The sequence below is a fragment of the Gossypium hirsutum genome, unplaced genomic scaffold (assembly GCF_007990345.1).
Source record: "Gossypium hirsutum isolate 1008001.06 unplaced genomic scaffold, Gossypium_hirsutum_v2.1 scaffold_477, whole genome shotgun sequence".
Taxonomy (NCBI): Eukaryota; Viridiplantae; Streptophyta; class Magnoliopsida; order Malvales; family Malvaceae; genus Gossypium; species Gossypium hirsutum.
Window position 1 is genome coordinate 1 of NW_024403050.1, and position 21,649 is coordinate 21,649.

General features: G+C 33.8%; 2 protein-coding genes and 1 pseudogene across 2 annotated transcripts; 1 reads left to right on the forward strand and 2 right to left on the reverse strand.

Moving 5' to 3' along the window:
• The first annotated feature begins 8 nt into the window (after positions 1-8).
• Positions 9-4,128, forward strand: LOC121226829 (adenylyltransferase and sulfurtransferase MOCS3-like; annotated as a pseudogene).
• Positions 4,129-4,720: 592 nt separating this feature from the next.
• Positions 4,721-12,056, reverse strand: LOC107932784 (aspartate carbamoyltransferase 1, chloroplastic). The gene is made up of 6 exons (XM_016864880.2): positions 11,905-12,056; positions 7,796-11,066; positions 6,407-6,962; positions 6,176-6,315; positions 5,389-5,562; positions 4,721-5,313 (listed from the first exon to the last, which is right to left on the reverse strand). Exons 3-6 carry the CDS (start codon positions 6,930-6,932, stop codon positions 4,969-4,971), a joined length of 1,185 nt encoding a protein of 394 aa, XP_016720369.2. The 5' UTR covers positions 6,933-6,962; positions 7,796-11,066; positions 11,905-12,056; the 3' UTR covers positions 4,721-4,968.
• A 766-nt stretch (positions 12,057-12,822) lies between these two features.
• On the reverse strand, positions 12,823-15,985 carry LOC107932761 (GDP-L-galactose phosphorylase 1). The gene is made up of 5 exons (XM_016864854.2): positions 15,008-15,985; positions 14,796-14,914; positions 14,645-14,704; positions 13,981-14,223; positions 12,823-13,885 (listed from the first exon to the last, which is right to left on the reverse strand). The coding sequence occupies exons 1-5, from the start codon at positions 15,129-15,131 to the stop codon at positions 13,094-13,096; spliced, it is 1,338 nt and encodes a 445-aa protein (XP_016720343.1). The 5' UTR covers positions 15,132-15,985; the 3' UTR covers positions 12,823-13,093.
• Positions 15,986-21,649: the final 5,664 nt, after the last annotated feature.

Genomic DNA, 21,649 nt, shown 5'->3' on the forward strand with positions numbered 1-21,649 from the left:
AGCAGAGCAAAGACGGCGTCTGCAATGGTTTTTGTCCTTCGGAAATATCCTCCGTCGATGCCAATCTGGCTCACGGGTTATCGGCGGATAGTATTTACGTTACAGCCGTCATCTTTTGCTTCCTTCTTTTGGAGTCCAAGGTAAAACTTTGGATTTTAGTGTTGAATTTTGTCTAATTTCTTGAAATTATGGCTGACTATGGCTAATTACGTTAAGAATTATATGATAAATTTCTTGAATTGACTGCCTTATGCCCAGCTGTGTTTAAAAGGGGGGGGGGGGGTTATTTGAAAGAAATTGGCGCCTTTTGTGTTGTGCTATAGAAGAACATATCTGGGTTTATTTTAATTCTCTTTGAATTCAATCAAGTAGAATTTTTTTGAGTAATTTATTTTCTTGGTGTGGTTTACAGCACAATCAAATCTCTTGAAGTCTTCAATATTGGTTGTTGGAGCTGGAGGTTTGGGTTCGCCGGCTTTATTATATCTTGCAGCTTGTGGTGTTGGTAAGATAAGTCCGGTTAGCTCTTTGACGGCGTGATTGAAAAGCGATTTATTGTGTTTTACTTTTATCTTGTTTTGTTTTGTTCGATTTGTAGGTCGCTTGGGTATCGTTGATCATGATGTTGTTGAGCTTAATAATATGCATAGGCAGGTATAAGTTTTAGATTTATGTTATTATTTATGGTATATGATGGCACTGTTTTTCCGATTCAAATAATATCTGGTTACGTTCTAATCATGTTGTACTCATAACTCATGAGTCATTCGAGATCTATATACATGCCATAGACTTTTTATCCTTTGGTTTCCCACACATCCTTAAAATCAAACAAGTTGCATATGAGGGTCCATTTTAGGTAAAAGTACTATGGAGGCCCTTAAAATCAAACAAACTAGTACATGTACGTTAGATCACCGAGCAAACTGATATTTCTATTAAAAGTTTCATCCATTTCCGCTATTAAAAACTGGTCCTTGTACATCAGTATAAGGTATACGTGGCATGTTATGTGTAATTGTCTTGTTATTCTGTCAGCTACTCTAGTTTTAACCGTAGAATTGATGAAATTTTTAACAAAAATGACCAGTTTGCTCTTTAATCTAACGTTCAGAGGCCTTTATGATATTTTTACCTCCATTGTACGATATTGAATCATTAACTAAATGCTTCTATTTATTTTTGTTCTGACAACATTTTTTGCATCAGTCTTCATATATTTCTTCCCTATGTTTCTTGAACTGTGACTAATGGTCGCTTATATCACTGTCGGTCTACTTTGCTGCAGGTTATTCACACTGAAGCATACATTGGTCAGCCAAAAGTGAAGTCTGCTGCTGCTGCTTGCCGCTCGTATGTTACAATAGCCTCGATTTTATGGTTTAGTGTTGAATAAAGCTTCACTGCTTGTAGTCTCTCATAATTCCTTTTGTGATTTGGCTTTTATCTAATATAGAGTTAAATTCCAGGATCAACTCCACTATACAGATTGTTGAACAAACAAGCTTGGCACATTAATGCTTGGAATTTTGACAGTATCTTTGACCTAGTATTTTTATTCTTCTTCATTTTTTAGGTATTCATGTAGTGTGATTTCCATGATGCGACATTCTTAGATATGAATAGTTGTCGATGCAACAGACAATGCTCCAGTCGATACATGATAAGCGATTGCTGTGTTGTGTTGGGAAAGGTACCAATGCCATTACCATCTCTTAGATTATTAAATATTTGCAGTGCTAAAGAAGGTGAATATACATGAGGGGTCCTCTATTATAGGGACTTGATCAAATTAGTCCTATTATTAAATGGTTCAATTTAGTTCCTGTACTATTAAAAGAATCAAATAAGGCAAAATTGGATAGATTTAACATTTACTATTTAAAAAATGCCATTTACTGTTTAACAGAGTTAAAAATTTTAAAGTTTTTATTGATCTGTAAAAGAAATCTTTTGTTTGGAATCGAACTGCAATTGAAAAAAATAATTTTCAAGACATTTTTATACAGTAAATGTTAACTCTATTACAATTTGGACTTATTTGATTCTTTTGAATAGTATAAGGACTAAATTGATCCATTTAATAATAGAAGAACTAATTTGATCCAGTCACTATAATACAGGGACCTGGCAGGTATTTTAACTGCTAAAGAAATGTATCCTCAATTTGCAAGCTAGTTCAGCTGATATCAGTACCTATCTTAGACTCGGGTTTGGATGTCAGTATGTTGAATTTTTTTACAAATTTTCCTTGTATTTTGATGGTTCTTGGAGGGTTATATCCCCATACTCATGTCCAAATATGCATTTGTCATAGGTACTTAAAAAGAAAAATAGAAAGTCGGAGTAACAAAGATTAGTACTGTGTTTCATATTTTAGGTTTTGTATACGCATGCACTGACTGGCTCAAGTACTAATTGTTTTTCTGTTGACATGCAGCCTCTAGTATCGGGTGCTGCACTAGGATTGGAAGGGCAGGTATGCTATACTTGAGTACATGAATTAACTTCGATTTATCTGTGTTTGAAACATCTTGCCTGGACCTCAGCCAATTACACTGTTGGTTTATTGTATAGCTGACAGTATACAATTACAAAGGAGGTCCGTGTTATCGATGCTTATTTCCAACTCCTCCTCCTACAACTGCTTGTCAAAGATGCTCGGATAGTGGAGTTCTTGGAGTTGGTATGTGAAGATAATGTTTCTGTTTTGCAATTCAAGTCCAAAGAAACTACATTAATATTCATCTTTCTCGGTTCTAATGCTTATTATTCTACATTTTGACAGTTCCTGGAATTATTGGCTGTCTTCAAGCTCTAGAGGCCATTAAAATAGCCAGCGATATTGGTGAACCGCTTTCAGGACGGATGCTTCTTTTTGATGCATTATCAGCTAGGATTCGAATTGTATGGTCCCTGATCCACCAATCCTTTACTTCAAAATACCAATATCGGGCCATATGTTCTTTTTTCTAATCGTAAATTTTGTATTGCATATAGGTCAAAATAAGAGGCAGGTCTTTGCAATGCGAAGTTTGTGGAGAAAATACGACATTTAACCAACAGCAATTCAAAGATCTTGATTATGAGAAGTTCACTCAATCGCCATTGTCAACCGTAAGTTTCCTTCTCTGCTCTCTTCATTCTTAAGTCGCGCAATTGTCGGTTGACATTCAGTGAAGCAAAGTAAAATCACTTCATATGTTGCATTTTACTGGTAAATTTTATAGAGGCCTTTATAATTTGTCCCTGTACATCATCATAAGATAAACGTGGCACACCACGTGTTACTATCTAGTTATTTTCTCATTCATGCTTAGTATTTAATAGTACAAATGAATGAATTTTTTAATAGAAATGATCAATTTGTTCTTTGATCAAACCTACATGGATTAATTTGCTTATTTTTTAGTAGAAGGGACAAAATGCGATCTGGCTTTTAGTAAAGGAGCCTTCATGGTACTTTTACCCATTTTACTTGTCATTTTTGTTTCGGGCTTAGCCTTTTCTTCGTGCTGAATCACAATTTGATCCACACTTCCAAAATGAACATTCAAATGAGGTGAATACACCATGCCCCAAACAATAAGTTTATCCAGTTTAAACAACGATACTGAATATGTTTGCCCTTGATTAAGAACTTGTATTTATTGCTCGTACATGCAGTCTCCGCAAAAGCTGAAACTACTCTCCCCGGATTCTAGAATAACCAGTAAAGAGTACAAAGAGAGGATCATAAGTGGGGAACCACATGTTTTGGTGGATGTTCGACCGGAACTTCACTACAAGATAGTTTCTATCCCCAACTCATTGAACATTCCGCTCGCGAGCTTGGAGGCTCGACTGCCCGAAATATCTTCCGCACTTAAAGAACAACAGAAGGAAAGCACTGGATCGGGAGCTAACCTATATGTAATATGCAGAAGAGGTAATGATTCTCAAAGGGCCGTTGATTACCTCCGAAACAAGGGATTCGATTTAGCTAAGGATATTGTCGGGGGCTTGGATTCATGGGCCAATGATGTTGATCCCAATTTTCCTATGTATTAAGTACAAAAGCTATTCCAGTTTTGCCTGTTAGAACTGAAACATGTCTTGTTATAATCTCATATTTATATTTATCTTCAACGAACACCTTTTACCTTCAAAATACTATTTGTTCCATCTCATCTCCTTAATGCCAAGCAATTCTTGAGCAGTAAGCCATAAAAAGCTTGATTTAGACTCTAAATCTGAAGTTCAAAGTTGATTTGATATTTGATCGAATTGGCAATTAGTTTTATTTTGGTAATTTTTTGGGGGTCATTTTGGCAATTTAATTTAACAACCAACTGCATTTTAATCTCTGAGCTTGAAACAGATAAGATCTCTAGTCTTTGATTCAATCAACAGACCAATTGTACGCAATTTTCGAGTTAATTGATTTAATTTTTTGTTCAAACCGTAATATCAATCCATTCTCAATCTGTCCAAAACAATCTTATTCCACTTACATAACTTTCATCAAATCTTGATGAAATTAACATAAATCTAGTTGCCAAGTTCAAGAATCAAAGTCAACAAAAAAATTACAAATATTAAAATGAACCTACTTGTCAAGTTCAAAAATGAAAAATTATATTATCCCTAAATTAAAGCTAAAGTTCAAAAATGAAAAATTATATTATCCCTAAATTAAAGCTGAAGTTTGTTTTCCAACAAATTTCAACTTGGGCTCAAATTGATAATAATCAAATCGAATTTCAGACTCGAAATTTATTAAATATAAAAAATGATTACATGAACTAATTCCGAAATTCAAATCAGAAAGGCTCAATCCAACTTAACATAAAGGAAATATTAAGAAATTGATCCTTTTTTGAGTTATTTGCTTCAGTTTCTCAAAAGCACAATGATTAACCTAATCAAGCTGAATTAAAAGATGCCAAATTTCCCAAAATAAATCCAAAAACAGCCCCTTTTTTTTCCTCACCATCCAACAAGCAACAATTTTAAAAGAGCCATCCTTATATAGAGACCATTCTTTGCTTGTCTAAAATAAGCAGCTCTCGGATCGGCATCAACATTGACGGTAATCTCATCAAGCCTCGGGAGAGGATGCATTACCACAGCATGTTTCTGCATTACCTTCAACACATTCTCATCCACTATATACTTACCACGAGCTTCTTCATAAAGATCGATCCTTTCTCCAAACCGTTCTCGTTGAATACGAGTTTGGTACACCACATCGCATTTAGACGCCACTTCCATTAAATCACCACTTTCTTCCCACTCGACACCCCTCGATGTTAGATAATCTTTAATGTCATCCTACAAAAAAGTAGGGAACAATAAGTGAAAATGAACAAAAATATGGTTTAAGTACGAATCATGTACAATACAAACCTTCATTTTAACAATGTCGGGGGAGACAAAGTATATCTTCACATCTTGGTACTTTGCAAGTAAGTAGGCAAGAGAACGGACAGTTCTCCCATTGGCAAGATCTCCGACAAGCCCGACTCTGATGCCATCTAGTTTTCCGATCTCTCTTTCTATGGTGTAGACATCTAAAAGGGCCTAAAACAACATCGAAAAAGAAACAATATTTTTGCAATCAAAGGTTCAAATATACGAAAAAAACTCAGAAAATTTTAAACATACTCGTAGTAGGTACATATCCGTATATGACACTCAACCTTAGATTCATGTGACATGGGATGCCAAATTACCAATTATATACCAATAAAAAACAAACTCTGATGTATCAAATAGAGAACAGACTTACACAAATTACATGTAAAAGTATCATGTAGGCTTTTGTACTAGGGGTTAATTACATTTTGCCTCCTCTACTTAAAAAATGAGCAAATTAGTCCTTTATGTTAAAAATTTCATCTATTAGTACTGTTAAAAACTAGTGTGCCTGACGGAATAACCAGATAATGACACGTTACATACATGTGTACATCATGGTGACATACAGAGACCAATTTTTAACTGTAGAAATAGATGTAATTTTTAATAAAATGATCAATTTGATCTTTGATCAAACGTACAGGGACTAATTTACCTATCTATTTTAGAAGAAAGGGCCAAATACAATCTAACTCCTACTATAGGGGCCTCCATGGTACTTCTACCACAAATTACACAATAAGGAAATCAGTGAGATACTTAGATTATAAGTTACCTGAGTAGGATGTTGACCCGGACCATCACCAGCATTAATGATGGGAATGCCTGCAGTAGCTGCCGCTCGTTTAGCAGCACCGCTTTCAAAGTGTCGCATCACAATTATATCGGAATACCCTTCAACAGTTCTAATAGTATCTGCAAAACACATTATTTTGTTACCGGAAAAACACCATAATCAAACAACTTCAAAGAACATTAACCGAAAAAGATAAAGAGAATAATTTGCCTTCAAGGGTCTCTCCTTTGGCTGCCGAAGAAAATTCTCGAGCATTTTCAGTTGTTAAAACTTCACCACCCAATCGTTTCATGGCCGACTCGAATGAAAGCCTAGTTCTAGTTGAAGGTTCATAAAAAAGGGTGGCCATTAGGTAACCTTTGAGAATTTGACTTCCGGGTGAGTTCTTTTCAATATTCTCCATCTCTTTCGCAACTTCAAATATAGCATTTAAAGTTTCTCTATCAAATTGTTGAGCTTCAATCACATCATCGAGTTCAAACTTCTTCCCCATTGTATACCTAGGCATGTTCTTGACTTCCACTGCACGGCATTGCATTCGATTCCTTAAAAGACTCTCGTTTTGTCCCCATTTCAACGAGTTCTCACCGGTTAACAACAATGTAGGACTCGTAACAGGTAGCTTATCGAAGGGATTCGAAACATTAAACTTGAACTCTTTGTTCGAAGTTATCGTTTTCATAACAAACGAATCCCTTTTCATCGTGCTCATAGAAAATAATGGTGAAGAAGCCATTCTAATTGAATATAAACAGCTTCAAAGTCACTGAAACAAAATATAAACCAATGGTTAAACCCATAATCATATCATTGATCATATAACAATATTTCTACAGTTAAATTCTGCTATTAATTTTGAAATTTTAGTCTGACCCAAGCAGTAACAAGTAAAGTATAAGGACTCAATCAACAACCTTCGTAAAGTACAGGGACTAATAACAGAATTTAACCTATTTCTACACATAAATTTCTTTGAAGAAGTGTACTAAAAATACCCACAATTATCATTATTTGGATAATCAAAAACCAAGAATATATATATAAAGTATTAAAATACACTATTTTTATATGCTTAGTAACATAAACCATGATTTTCAAATTGTAAGCATATTAAAAATCATAACTTTTTTTCAAGTAATCATCTATCACCACATCAAAAAGAAAATCCCAGTTTAAATTTCCATTATTTTTACTTTTTTTTTCTCATCAACCAAACAAACAAAAAGTAACCCAATAACATAAAACAAGTAAACATCACAAAACCGATAAAGAAAAAAAGAGAAAGAAACAAGGCACCTGGGAAAGTTTTTTCCGGGAATGAAAAAGAGGTGTGTTTGGATGCTAAGAAAAACAAAATAAAGTGAAAGAGGAGATAAAGATTGGGTTTTTTTTACGTCTTTGGATTAAAAGATACTATAAATAGTGAGTGAAGAAAATGAAAGCGAAAAAATAGTTGAGAATCTTTAGAAAGAGTGAAAATTCATTGAGTTTTTTTTTTTGGCTGAGAATATGTAATTTATTAACTTTGTTTTTCCAGTACTAAAGAAGAAGAAGAAGAAGAAGAAGAAGAAGAGAAAAAAAGAAAGGAAAGAACCGTACCTGGAAGTGGGGCGGTGGAATCAGCGGCGGAGCAAGGATGGGGTGGCGGCAGTGACAGAGGAAAAGAACGAAGAAGCCTATTTTTTTCGAGGGAAACTAAACTTTGGCTCAAAAAGATTAAAAAAAATGAAAGAATATATATATGGGCTGGCTCAAATTAAATAAAAGGTAGGTCCATTATTATATTTATTTTATTTTATTTTATTATATATACCCCAGGGCCCATTTATTATTTATATCTTAAAATTTTATTTATTTTTTTCACTTTAATCTTAATTTTTTTAAATAATCAAATTATTTTTCTATGAAAAAGTTATTGAATTATTAAATTTTATTAGCACCGATATAGTAGCCTACACGGTCATCCAAGCGTACTTCATTATAAATATTGATAATTTTTTAAATAAATTTTTAATATTTATTATTTACTTTTTATATAATACACTTTGACCGTTAAACAAATTATCACGTTAATATCATTAAAATTTTAATGGCTTACTCACCAACATTCTAAGTCCGGTAAAATCGTTAGAAATTTTGGTATTTGTTTCTCGAACTATGCCATTTTTTTAATGAAAACCTAAAGTTTCGATTCTTTTCAACCATTTTTCTTAAATTAGTTAATTTTCAATATTTTTTAATACATTCAAATTAATAATAAATCGAAAAAAAATATATTGGTTAATAAATGTTATCGAAATAACTAATGAATCAAATTATGATATAAAAATTTTCTCCATATAAAAAGAAAACCGATATAACCTAATTATAAAATACAAAAGAATTTAAGGGCATATCCTTAAGAAATTACGGTATATATCAAAATATATAAGGATATGCGCTTAGAAATTTTGGTATATCATAATTTTTAACGTTTACCTTATAAATTTTGGTATATACCAAAAATACCTAATTATATAAAATTAGGTATTTTGTATTTGAATCATACTAAGATTTTTTTTATATTAAGATATTTTTTTATATCATATGATTAAATTGTCATTTTTTCAAAACAACATAATTTTCTCTAATTTATTATTAATATTAAATTTTTTAAAATATTGAAAAATTTGGGTTCTCATTAGAAATTATGTTATAAGTTGAGAAACCCAGACAAAATCTGTAAAATATATAAGGATATACTCTTTAGAAATTTTAGTATTCCTCTTGAATAAGTTAAAGTTTTCTAGGCTTTTTTTTTGGTAAAATAATTAAAAAGTCCCCGTATTATAAGAATTGTATCAAATTAGTCTCTCTATTATTAAATGAATTAATTTATACTATTAAAAAGAATTAAATAAGTCTAAATTGCAACTGTATAAAAAATGTATTGAAAATTATTATTTTCCAAATGCTTAAAAGTTCAATTTATATAGTTAAACCCGCAAACCAACTAATTCCCGATTCAACAAATTAAACCGGCCACTCTAATCAGCCCGATTTTTAAATCCATGCCCCCAGGGGTATCTATTTCCACATTTACCATGTATATAACTTATGTTACTCGAACTCAAATGTAACCATTAGATTCAAAACCCTAAACACGATAGTTAATGCCGGAGATAATGTCAAAAAGCACGTTGGCAAAACTCTAAAACACGGTGGTTAACGCATGAGATAATATCAAAAAACTGGTCGTGACGGGCCTTCTTTTGGCCTGAAAATCCAAAACCCTAAACCCTAAAATACAGTAGTTAATGCCAGAGATATGTCAAAAAGCACAGTGGTGACATTGTTCCAGCATGGAGATCCAGAACCCTAAACTCTAAAACACAGTGGTTAACAAGAGCGATAATGTAAAAAACTGGTCGTGACGACCTTGTTCCGGCTTGGAGATCCAAAACTCCAAACCCTAAACCTAGCTCGACATAAGCTCATTACTTTCATGCAGAACAAACAATTGGCTAAACAACTCATTTTAAGATGCAGAAATTCAAATAAGAATGTGGCCATATATAGGTAAAAAGGCAAATCTCTTTCACTAAAGTTTGAGGGTCTTACAAGAACTCATCGAAAAAGGAGGCCAAAAACCTCACCTTGATTTGGTTTTTGATAATGCATTTGCCGAAACAGAAGGGAAAAGATGCCCCATCGTTTCGATGACCTTCAAAAAGTCTACAAGAGACACAAACTAGAAATGGATCGGTCCGGCAGTTTCAACTTTCAACAATAAACCAGATAACATGTTTCACAAAAATCAACTTGAGACATTGACGAACTTATATAAGCCAACTGAAAGATATATTGATACATAGAAGAAAGCATATGATAAATAGATACCCGCAAAATGCAGGTTATGGAACATTCACCAACTTCCAACCAAACAAAGCCTAAAGTACACTATACAACACACAAAATCCAAGACTTTGTGGTCCAAATCTATGGATTGCCTCATCAAAAACATGAACAAGATGAAGAACAAGTTAATCGATCACGGATCTGGACGCCGAGTCTGGATTATTCATGGAAACATAATACTATTTAACCACATAAACATTAAATTTCCATCCAATGAAAATCAGAGAAATGAAGAGACTTTTATAAGATTATATATTAAAGCAGCAAAGCATCGAAAGAATGATCATCAAGCCACCTTCAAAACACTATTCTATGAAACAAGATGAAGAACAAGTTGATCAATTACAGGTCTTGATTGAACCGAATTACTAGTTATCCCCAAACTGCCATTGAGTCTGGAACAGACATGATCATCAAAAATCAAATGAATCATCAAAACATTATATCGAATAATATTCAACTATGTTAACCTTCAATTTCCAAACAATGTATCAAATGCTCAGCATGCATCATAGTAAAGAAAGAACTAAGATCTGAAAAATGAACATCTTATAAGCTACATTAAAGTGGCAAAGCCTTGATTTATGACCTCAAACCACATTTGAAGCACTATTTTATCAAAAGGGGGCAGTTCTAAGATCGAATGAGCTTCAACTAACTAACAAGAGTCAAGTTATTCCACAACATAGATACTAAAATCGAACTATAAACGCCCAAAATTGCATACCATCCGTATTTCATTTTTCATTTTTCTCAGAGTCCTCTGAGCCCTCCTGCTTCTCCAGCCCATACCGACGGTTGAACTTAGCAATCTGTCCTACGCTTGCAGCCATTTGACGTTTTGCCCTTAAGTGATAAACTTTCCCAACACTATGTATTTTTGTCATCATGAAATTAATCAATCGACCACTCGGAGTCACATAAGATACCCATTGCATCTGAGGGTGCAACCCTTTCTTCATTTTCAATAAAACTACAATTCCAAAAACAATCTCATTAGAAGAAAACCATGACAACGGTTAAATTGCCAAACAAGCCCCCCGTACTATAGGTTGAAAGCAAATTAGTCCCTCGACTACAAAACCGAGCAATTTAGTCTTTGTACATTTAAATTTGAATAAAAAAGATAAAATTTTAAAATACAGTAAACTTAAATAAAATTTTAAAATACAGTAAACTTAAAAGGTTAAACATTGCTAATTTGTGGTGTTTTAAAGTGATTTAAGAAAAAAAAGAAGCTTTTTTTAAAACATAACAAGGACTAAATTGCTCAACTTTTTCCATATCTAGTTCAATATTACTCCCATTCACAATGTCACCCATTTGCCACTAAATTGCTCACTTTTATAGTAGAGGGATTTAATTGCTTCTAAGCCTAAAGTACAGGATCTCCCAGGTGATAGGAACCAGTCAAAACCACCACTATAAATGCTCATTGCAAACAATTAATTGGGCAGCTTTTTTATTTTTTATAAACCAAAAGCAGTGATTAAGGGGGAAAACATCAACTTTGAAACTTAAAATCAAAAGTTAAAAACACTCAAATTCAATTGAACTATAGAAAATATGCTTACTTTGATTATGATACAATTGTTCAATTCTAAGGTACCAAAAAAAAAAGAACCCCATATGTTTTCTTAATAAATTTTAAGATAAACTAAACCCTAATTCTCATCTCTTTATACAAATAATCTGGGTAAATAAAAATAAAAAGGGGGATTGTAAACAAGTTTGAAGTAGAATAGAAGTAAAAGAAATATATATTAGATTTAAAAGAAATTTATGAAAAGAGAAAAAAGAAATAGCCGTACCTGGAGGTGGAATCAGCGGCGGAGCAAAAAGGGAGCGAAGGCCGTCGACAGAGGAAAGAAGAGCAAAGCCTATTTTTCACTAGATTTTGCCAGAAAAAGAAAATGAAAGCATGTATTTGGGTTGAATCAAATTAAATTTAAGGTAGGTCCAATCTTATATTTTTTTTTAGCATATATTCCCCATGGCCCGTTATTGAGAATATAGGGTTAATTCATGATTTGACCCCTGAAGTATACATTTTTCTCACTTTAGTACTTAGAGTTTTTTGTTCAAATTGGTACCTAAATATCCAACCATTAAGGTTTTTAGTCCAATCCTTAAACGAGCGATAGAAAAAAGTTTAGGTACCAAAGGAGGAGAAGTGATATACTTCAAGGGCCAAATTATGAATTAATCTAAGAATTTGTTGCAAAAATAAGCTAATGTCCCAATTTTTTGGGGTAAATTTCATTGTTGATCACTAAATTTTCATAAATTTTTTATTTTGGGCATCAAAATCCATTATAGGCATTGAGATTAAAAACAATTTTTATTTTGGTCATTTGTCGTTAATTTAAGGTTTATTGGTATAATAAATCCTCAAACTTTTTCAAGAAATTCAATTAAACTCCTCGGAACCTTTTGCAATTTTGAGCTTTTGAATTGACAATTTCGATCAACTGAGAACTTTTGACCAACTTGCTCATTAGAAACTAATGGCAATGTGACGCCACATCAACTATAAAAATTGTTGACATAAACTATTTATAATGTAACATGCTTTGTATATAATTTTGCGTATTTGATTATTGAGTAAACTATAAAAAAATGTTACTCAACTTTTAACGTGTTTTTATTTTAATCACTTAAGTTCAAAATTTTTAATTTTAATCACTACCACTATCGAAATTTAATAATATTGGATGGTTAAACTATAATTTACCACAATCACATGCATTTACTGCCCATAATAAGGGCACACATTAAATTGTAATTTACATCATCTAGTAGACGAACTCTGATGATGAAGCAAATAAACATAAAAGTTGCACATAAAGAGTAACATCCTTGGAATACATACTCGTATCCGACACTCAAATCCGAATAAGATTGCTTCTAAACATAATCCTAATCCTAGACACCAGACCCACATAATAGAAACCGAGCCCCAGATCCGATAAGCTGGAGCTCTAGTTATATTCCAGGTTGTTACTGCAGAACAAGGCATTCTTGTGTGCCAGCCACCATAGCACCACGGTGGGAGCTTTTGGTGATGGCATCATCTTCTTCGAGACAAGGCTCCTCTAGCAAAGTCTTGATACCATTTTCAATTACATCTTCGCTGCCTGCAATGGCTTCGAAGATAAGTGCCTTGACTTCACGGAACCTCTCATCCGAGAGGGAAACCTCAGCAAGGAGCCTCCAAGCATTTCCTTCAGATGCTTCATCGTAGTCCTTCCTCCGTTTTAACACCATATGGCCACTAATTTCCCACACAGCTGGGTTTACCTGGGTGTCCAAAAGCTTCGGACTCACTTCCCCAAGAGCTTGTTTCTCGGCATAACACTGTGGAAGGAGAAAGATCCGTTTTCCACAGTCGGAGATGAGGACGTTGTACGGTATGTTGTTATCTTGGAGGCAAATGCATGCACCAGACACAGTGTTGGACAAGTCCAGAAGAGTGTTACCACCCTCGAAGACGAGACCTTTGACTGGATACTTTAAAAGCTCCGAGACGATCACTCCATCGCTCAAAGTGGTTAACTTCTTCGTCGGAGCTTTCTCGATGGGGAAAGGCACAGCCAAATAGTAAGCCTGGAAATGAAGGTGATTGATTGTAGCAAACGCGCCCAAGCTGTTATAACCCAATCTGAAATGCGGATTCCCAGCTTCAGCAGCCATATGAAGTGCAAGCAAGAAGCTCTCCCGGTCAATCCTCTGGGGCAAGCATTCAAATATCCGAGGGATCAACAGCACATGTCCATATTCAATGGGACTAACCTGTTGAAACGTATACAAATGACATTAATCTTACTGAGTCTAGCACTCTTGGTCAAATCATTATTTTCTACGTAGAACAAGTAAAACTAACATACGTTAATGGCAACGACGCTAGAAGAATTTTCGACATCAATGGGAGCGGTTGGATAGAACTGAACTTCACCATCTTCACTTGCTTCAAACTGGAAGAGCACCTCTTCTTGCCCGACTTTGGTGAAGTTGAATTTGTTCCCATCAAAGGGCTGAAGTACCTTATCAACACGGAACTCAGTTGGCCTCTTCTTAAGGTGGCGACCCTCGTTCAGCTGGGCAATAAAGCCATATTCACCAGGAATCACCTAAATAATGATAAACATGGAAAAAGCTTTAGATAATGGAAAAAGCTTCATTAAACCGTAAAATTCTTTAATTTTAACTAGACTGACAATTCTGACCTGAACCCAAAACTGGTTTGACTTAAAAAATAGAAACTTGAACCTAAAATGACTGAATTTATTCAAATGATTAGAATCCGAAATGATTCAAACCATAATAATCAAGCCAAAAAGACAAGCCTCAAACCCAAACACAAAGCAACCCAAACAAGAAATGAGTCGAACTCAAAATACTCGAACTTGAAAATCCAAATCAAAATAACTTGAAAATTTTAAAACCCGAATTTGACCCGATCTAGATAGAACCAACCTACTCTAGAATTGACATAACAATTTGCAGATAAGCAAATAAAGCAATGAAATGGAAAGACTAAAAATATAAGACCTTGGTTTCGCAGGCAGTGACATCATAGCGAAAGAGCCCTCTTTGCATCCGATCCTCCCACTAACATAAAAAACAAAAATTTTATTTTTAACCTCAAAAATTTATAAACTTGAAAACTACTAATGGTCACGAGCTTAATACCAAAATTTACCTCTCCAAGAACAAGTGAGTCAAGAAATGCAACTGGAGACTCTGTGTTCTCCATTTTCAGCACATCTTCTTCACGCTCCATGCTCACCTTCTTGAAAGCGTATAAAGGAAGCTTTGCTCCTATAAACCAAAACCCAGATCCAGTTACACCTCATTTATATTAAAAAAGTCATCAAACCAAACGATTTTTTTTTCTCGAAATTTAACAAATACCTGGTATGCAACAGCTTTTAAGGCAATTCTTCCCACAGCCAGCGCTACGACGAGCAGTATCGTCCGCTTCATCCTTTTGGTAATTAGAAACGACAGTCGGAACCCTCTTAATCCTAAGCATCATCTTTGCTACTATTTCTTTTCTTCTTATAAGCGATCTAAAAAAGCTTCTTCAATGGAATTTTTTTATATATCTATGGAAGATTAAAAGATATCTATATATATACAGCTGAAACTCTAAAAGACAATACCACCACCAGCAAGGAAGAGGAGATCGGAAGGACTACCACCTTCAGAAGGCAAAGCTCCACGCCCACCGTGCGGCGAAGGGTTGCTTTCGTTCACACAACCCTTACGTCGTACAGTACGGACATGAATAAGATCCCGAGAAACTCCGTGTATAGCCGTGATGTCCACAATTTGTCTAAACCTGGGTACTACCCCCACCAAAACGAATTAAACCCAGAATTCGAAACCCCTTCAAAACTACTTTAACCAAATACCCAACCTCCACAGCTTAGAAAAAAAACAATATCGGACTTTTATTAAACACCTGGAGTGCATGAAAAAAAAAAAAAGGAAGAAGAATATTCCTAGGGGATGAAATGAAAAAGGAGGAAGAAGGGATGATATATATATATAGATATGAGATGATGTGGCTGTAGCTGTGAGAAAATGAGAAACTTAAGGGGAAAGCTAGTGGCTATGGTGAATTGCTCAAGAGTCGGTTTTCTTTGATAAAAAATATGAAAAATCTAATGGGTTCAACAATTTGATATGTATATACGGTGTAGATTCTAACAACAAAATTTGGGTTTTCTTTTACTGAATTGAAAATAAAAAAGGGTTTAATGTAAAATGGATTTTTTTAAAATCCCCAAATTTATTTGGGGAAAAATAAAGGTTTCTTCTTTATAGGAATCCTACTAGCTATTAACCACAAATTTCATACGCAGGACCTTAAAACTGGTGTCCTCTTGCCTAACCATACAAAATTTTTGGTTGAGATATTTTTTTATTTTTATTTTATTTTTATCTAATTAGTATGAATAATATATATTTTTGGAATATAATTTGTGTAAACTATATGAGTAGTCCCTCAATTGTTAGTAAGTTTCTTTTTGGTCACTCAATTATGAAAAGTTATAAAATGATCACCTAATTATTGGATTTTATCCATTTTGGTCACAAGCCGTTAAATGGCTAACGGAAAGATGATATGGCAGCTTTTAAATTTGACATAATAGCAACTTTATGTATAAGTATTGAGGGTTAAAGTTGTATTACTGGTGACTAAAAAAGAAAAAGTTGAATAATTAGATGATTATTTTATAAATTTTCATAGTTGAGTGATAAAACAAATTATTAATAGTTTGGTGACTTTCAGTGTAGTTTACCCATATAATTTTAAAGGTCAAATTTTGGATTTAGTCCCTCTACTATGCTTAAAATTGAGATTTTAATTCATGTATTTTAATCTGGGTTAAAATGTTCTCTAAACCCTGTACTCTTCGTATTTATAATTTTGTCCCCCTACTTTGATTTCAACGAATTTGATCTCTGAGCTTTTCAATTTTAAAAATGCAAGTCCATTGCTCATTTCTATTAAAGTTGGGTTTGTTACAACATTATTCTGTTGTTACATGGCTACCAAATGAATATTTTGTAATTTTAAAATGTCACACAAGCAAATTGGACATAAGAATTTCAGGGTGATATTAACAATTGTACCTAATTTCTAAAATTTGAAAAGTGTAGAGATTGATTTCCTGAAAATAAAAGTAGAAAAATTAAATTCCAAATTTATAAAAAATACAAAAACCTGGAACATATTTTAACCATCAATTTGGCATATTTTGATCTCTACTGTTATAAGCTATTAACTATTTAATTTAAAATGCTTACACGAATCTTTTCTTAGAAAATTATTCTCAACCCATCATACTAACATGGATTTTTTGTGTTCGAATAGATGTTTTTAAAAAAATATTTTACAACAACATTTTAATTGAAAAAGTTAATGATAATAATTATTTAAATTGACTAAAAGTATTATAAAAACGAAAATATCAAATTATGTCAAATTAAATTACAAAAAGAGTAAATCTTATATTTGAGCATAGTGAAGAAATTTAACCATTTTTAGAATGCAAAATATTTTTATTAAAGATTACGTCACAATCTTTTAATTATAGTTTTTTATATTATTTTATAATTATTTTATAATTGTTTTACTGTCAACCAAAAATGAATAACACATGTTATATTTCTTCCATAAGTGGTTATACCAAACTTAAACCATTTATTTTCCCAAATATTAAAAGGGGTAATATATTTTTGGCCCTGATCTTGGCAACTAGATCCATTTTAGTCCCTGAACTTAAATTTTGTCCATATTTAATGGTGTTACCAGTGTTCTTGGTGTTGACACCATTTTTTGATGAAAACGGGGTCGACTTGGGTTTTGATGAAAACGAAAAAAACGGGAGTCGCCTCCAATCCTTTTTGGGGTGTGATTGGGTCACCTTGGAAAGAGGTTGTTTTTAATAAATAATTTGATCTTATTAAAACAACGGTTTTGGTCTACGAAATTTAGGGAACGGGTTCGGGAGTCGGTTACGTACGAGGAAGGGTTAGCACCCTCGTAACGCCCAGAAATTGGTACCTAGTTGATTATCTAATGTCTTGATGTCGAAAATTGAGAACTTGAAAAAATTAAAAAAAATACGATCCTAGCATTAAAGTTTTGGAAAAAGAAGTATATTTCACGTTAATCGAGAAAGAGAATCATATCCAGTAAGTTAGAATACAATGTCTCAAACTCCCGATACGCGAATAAAAAATGCTTATTTAAAAGATATTTTAGCCATCTCGGATTTAAAATGAGATCACGACCAGCAAGTTAGGACGCGACTCTTTTTAAGATCCCGGGATCATTTAAAATTTGAGCTTGAAAAGATTCGTGCATTTAGATTTATCGAGAAAAACGAAACCCAGTAAGTTAGGGCACGATTTTCTCGATTCCAAACACGAAATGCTATTTTTTGAAAAAATAAATTTTGTTATATCGAGTAAAAATAAAGCACAAAATCATAGTGAAAGCAAATTACATTATTTATGCATAGCAAGATCATAATGAACATGAAAATATAAAAACGATGCAAACAATAGCAATTAATTTGAACGATCAAATTTATAACATACAAAATAACACAATATAAAAAACGAAAAAAATTTAAATCATCCATTCAAAATAATGACAAAAATGAAATAAATAAATAGCAAATACAATTAAGTATAGAAAGATATATATAGACATGAGCTAAAATATGTGTATACATGAATTAATAAAATATATAAAGTATATTTTAATAAAATAAATTAATATACGTATATATAAAAACATGTACATATATATAGATGTATAAAACTAATGGAATACGAAAATAAAGAAATACATATAAAAAGTAAGTGTATACATATTGTAAAGTAAAAGAAAAAAATATATATGTACAAATTAAAGTTTTAAAATATGAAAATATACATATGTATACAAATAAATACGTTAATTTATATACATGTTAAAAATATATCGAAAAGGTGTATGTATGTGGATTTTAAAAATATATGAAAAAGTATATTTTAAACTATAAAGATTATATATAAATATGTATATATTTATAAGAATGAAAACATGTATATAGATCTATAGATATGTACATAAGTTATAAAATGTATGAAAATATATAAGTATATATATATTATAAGAATAATGCATGTATGTCATACAAATATATGCATATATATATATATATACGTACCAAAGGTTTAAATAAAATAAATAAAAATAAATAGGAAGAAATAATAATAATAATGATAATAATAATAATAATAATGAATTTATTAAGGAAATATAAAAAATAAAAAGGACTAAACTAAAGATCTAAACGAAATTCGGGGTCAAAACATAAATAAATTAAAGCGGAGGGACTATTCTGAATGCGCATAGAAAAAGCGGGGGACTGGATGGGAAATAACCCTTGTCGATTAAACGACACAGTTCCAACGAAGTCAATGCGCATAGTCCAGGGACCGAACTGAAACAGAAGCAGAAATCGATGCCAGAATTGCAAATATAAAAAGAAGACCGCATTAAAAGATAAGAAATGCTGAGGGACCAAGGCAGGAATTATCCCAGGAGTCAAAAACGCGCGGGTCAGAGCTCAATACGGCGCCGTTTTGGAGTTACTGATCAGACTCCAAACGGCGTCGTTTCACATCATACAATAGCCCCCCCCCCAAAACCTAATCTGGTAGCCTACACACATCCTTTAACAAAAGAAAAAAGAAACAAAGAAAACAGAGAGCCAAATGCTCTCTCCTCCGCGCCGTTCCGACAACAGGCCGCTCGAGAGCCCCCCCTCGCCTTCGCCTATTCAACTCCGACTTACCAGGAGGAGAAGAAGGCTTCATCGGCGCCGTTTCTTAAACAATGATGGCGTTCAAACGGCCCTCGACCTTAGCCCGTTCTCCGATGGCGACGAGGAGGGCCAAGATCGCGACCACAAGGTAATCTCCCTCCCTTTTAAACTTTGTTTTTTTGTTCTTTTTCTAAGATGAATCAAAATCAAAACCGAAAAGAAAACCCAAAAAAAAGAAAAAGAAAAACGGAAAAAACCAGTGAGCCTTTCGAAAATCACCTTTTTTTTATTGATTTCCTGTTTTTTTATACAATATGCGCCTCCCTCCTTTCTTTTAGATTCCAGAAAATGGCCTTTTATACCCAAGATAAAACAAAACCAATATTACAATCAAAATGTATTTTTTATCTGCTGTTGTTTTCTATTTTTGCGTTTTTGTGTCCTCTGTTGCTTTGTGTTGCAGGTGTTGATGAAGCTAGTAGGTGCGGATGGGACGCGACAAATGATGGTGGCGTAGAGGGTCAAGGGTGCGGGGTACGGCGACGGCGCCAGAAGGCCGAAGGTCTAAAGACCATAGATGCGGCGCTAGGGTTTCTTTTCTGAAACCCTAGCTTAGCTTTGAGGGGGTTGGGCTAGTTGGGTCTTGTTTTGGGCTCCGGGTTAGGCTAGGTCTAGGTGGGTTTGGAATTGGGCCAAGGCAAATTGGGTAATGGAATTAGGGCAAAATTGGGCTGTACAGCTGCCCCTCTTTGCTCGTTATCGTGTAACGAGAATGGAGCAAAGACTGAAAAAGACCAATTTTGCCCGGTCCCGCCGAGTCTTGACTTCTTGATGCTTTTCTTCTTCAAGTAGCCCCGTTCCAGTTCACTGTGTCTTGTCGCTTCGATCTACTGCACCTCAGGGAGATCTGACTTGTAGCTTCAATCTTCTTTTGCAGCAACTTTATGGGGACGAGATCTGTGGTTTTATTCTATTCCACTGCATCTTCAGGGAAATAAGACCTGATGCGATCTACTCTGCTGTAACCTCAGAGAGATAAGATCCTTTATTTTAATCCGCTCCACTGTAACTTCAGGGAGATAGGATAGTGTCTTCAATCTGCTCCGCTGTAATCTCAGGGAGATAAGATTTCTGGCCTCGATCTGCTCCACTGTAACCTCAGGGAGATAAGATCTGAAATTTTTTAGTCTGTTCCACTGTAATCTCAGGGAAATAAGACCTGGTGCGATCTGCTCTACTGTAACTTCAGAGAGATAAGATCCTTTAATCCGCTCCACTGTAACTTCAGGGAGATAGGATTACTATATTCAATCTGCTCCGCTGTAATCTCAGGGAGATAAGATCTGCAATTCTTTGGTCTGTTCCACCGTAATCTCAGGGGAATAAGACCTTTTATAATGACCCTAATTATGCTTAATGATTAAGATGACATTATCAAAATGAAACAAATGCTCCTAACTAGATGTGTATGAATGACATGCAAAATGTCATGAAAACGATTCCTTAATGCTTAGGTTATCATCACACAAAAGCTTATTAAGGCTTTATCACTGACGCGCTACACCGCCTTCTTGCTCGGTTAGCATATCCAAAGAAACACTTAATCTGATTGCCCCCCACTGTGCACGTCAAAGTTCAATCCACTGGGACATAAAATTTGTACCATCAATCTCCCATTGTAACCCAAGGATGGAAAGGTATGGCTTTTCTCAATCCCCTCCTATCGCAATTCAATGACATTGAATGTGAAACTCTTTGGTCCTTTACCTCATCCCCAAGGTGTCATACCAAATGCTCATGCACAAATGCAAAATTTTCTTCTCATAGAAGACCTTTTCTTCTTGTCTGGTAAACATCGTTTTTTGGTTCATTGAAGCTTTGCCACCAACACGACATCTTGTCATTTTGTTCAATCAATGTTTAGACAACAAAATCTGAAAAGGTAGTCTTTAACTTAGACTCTTCCTTTTTAGATACCTCCAACCTTTAAAATTGGCGCGTTCTAAACAATAGTCCTGTTTCAGGTTCCTATATTATTTAGAACTTTTCAGAGTAATATGCAAAACCTCCGTTGTGAACGTTTTATTAGTCCATTAATCATTATTCCAATGCAACATGTTTGCAAAAAGGTCATAATAATAGATAAAAATAAAGTTGGTTCTGATCATAACTCAAATAAAACATCAAAGATGGCGAAAGAAAGGTAACAAAGAAGTGGATT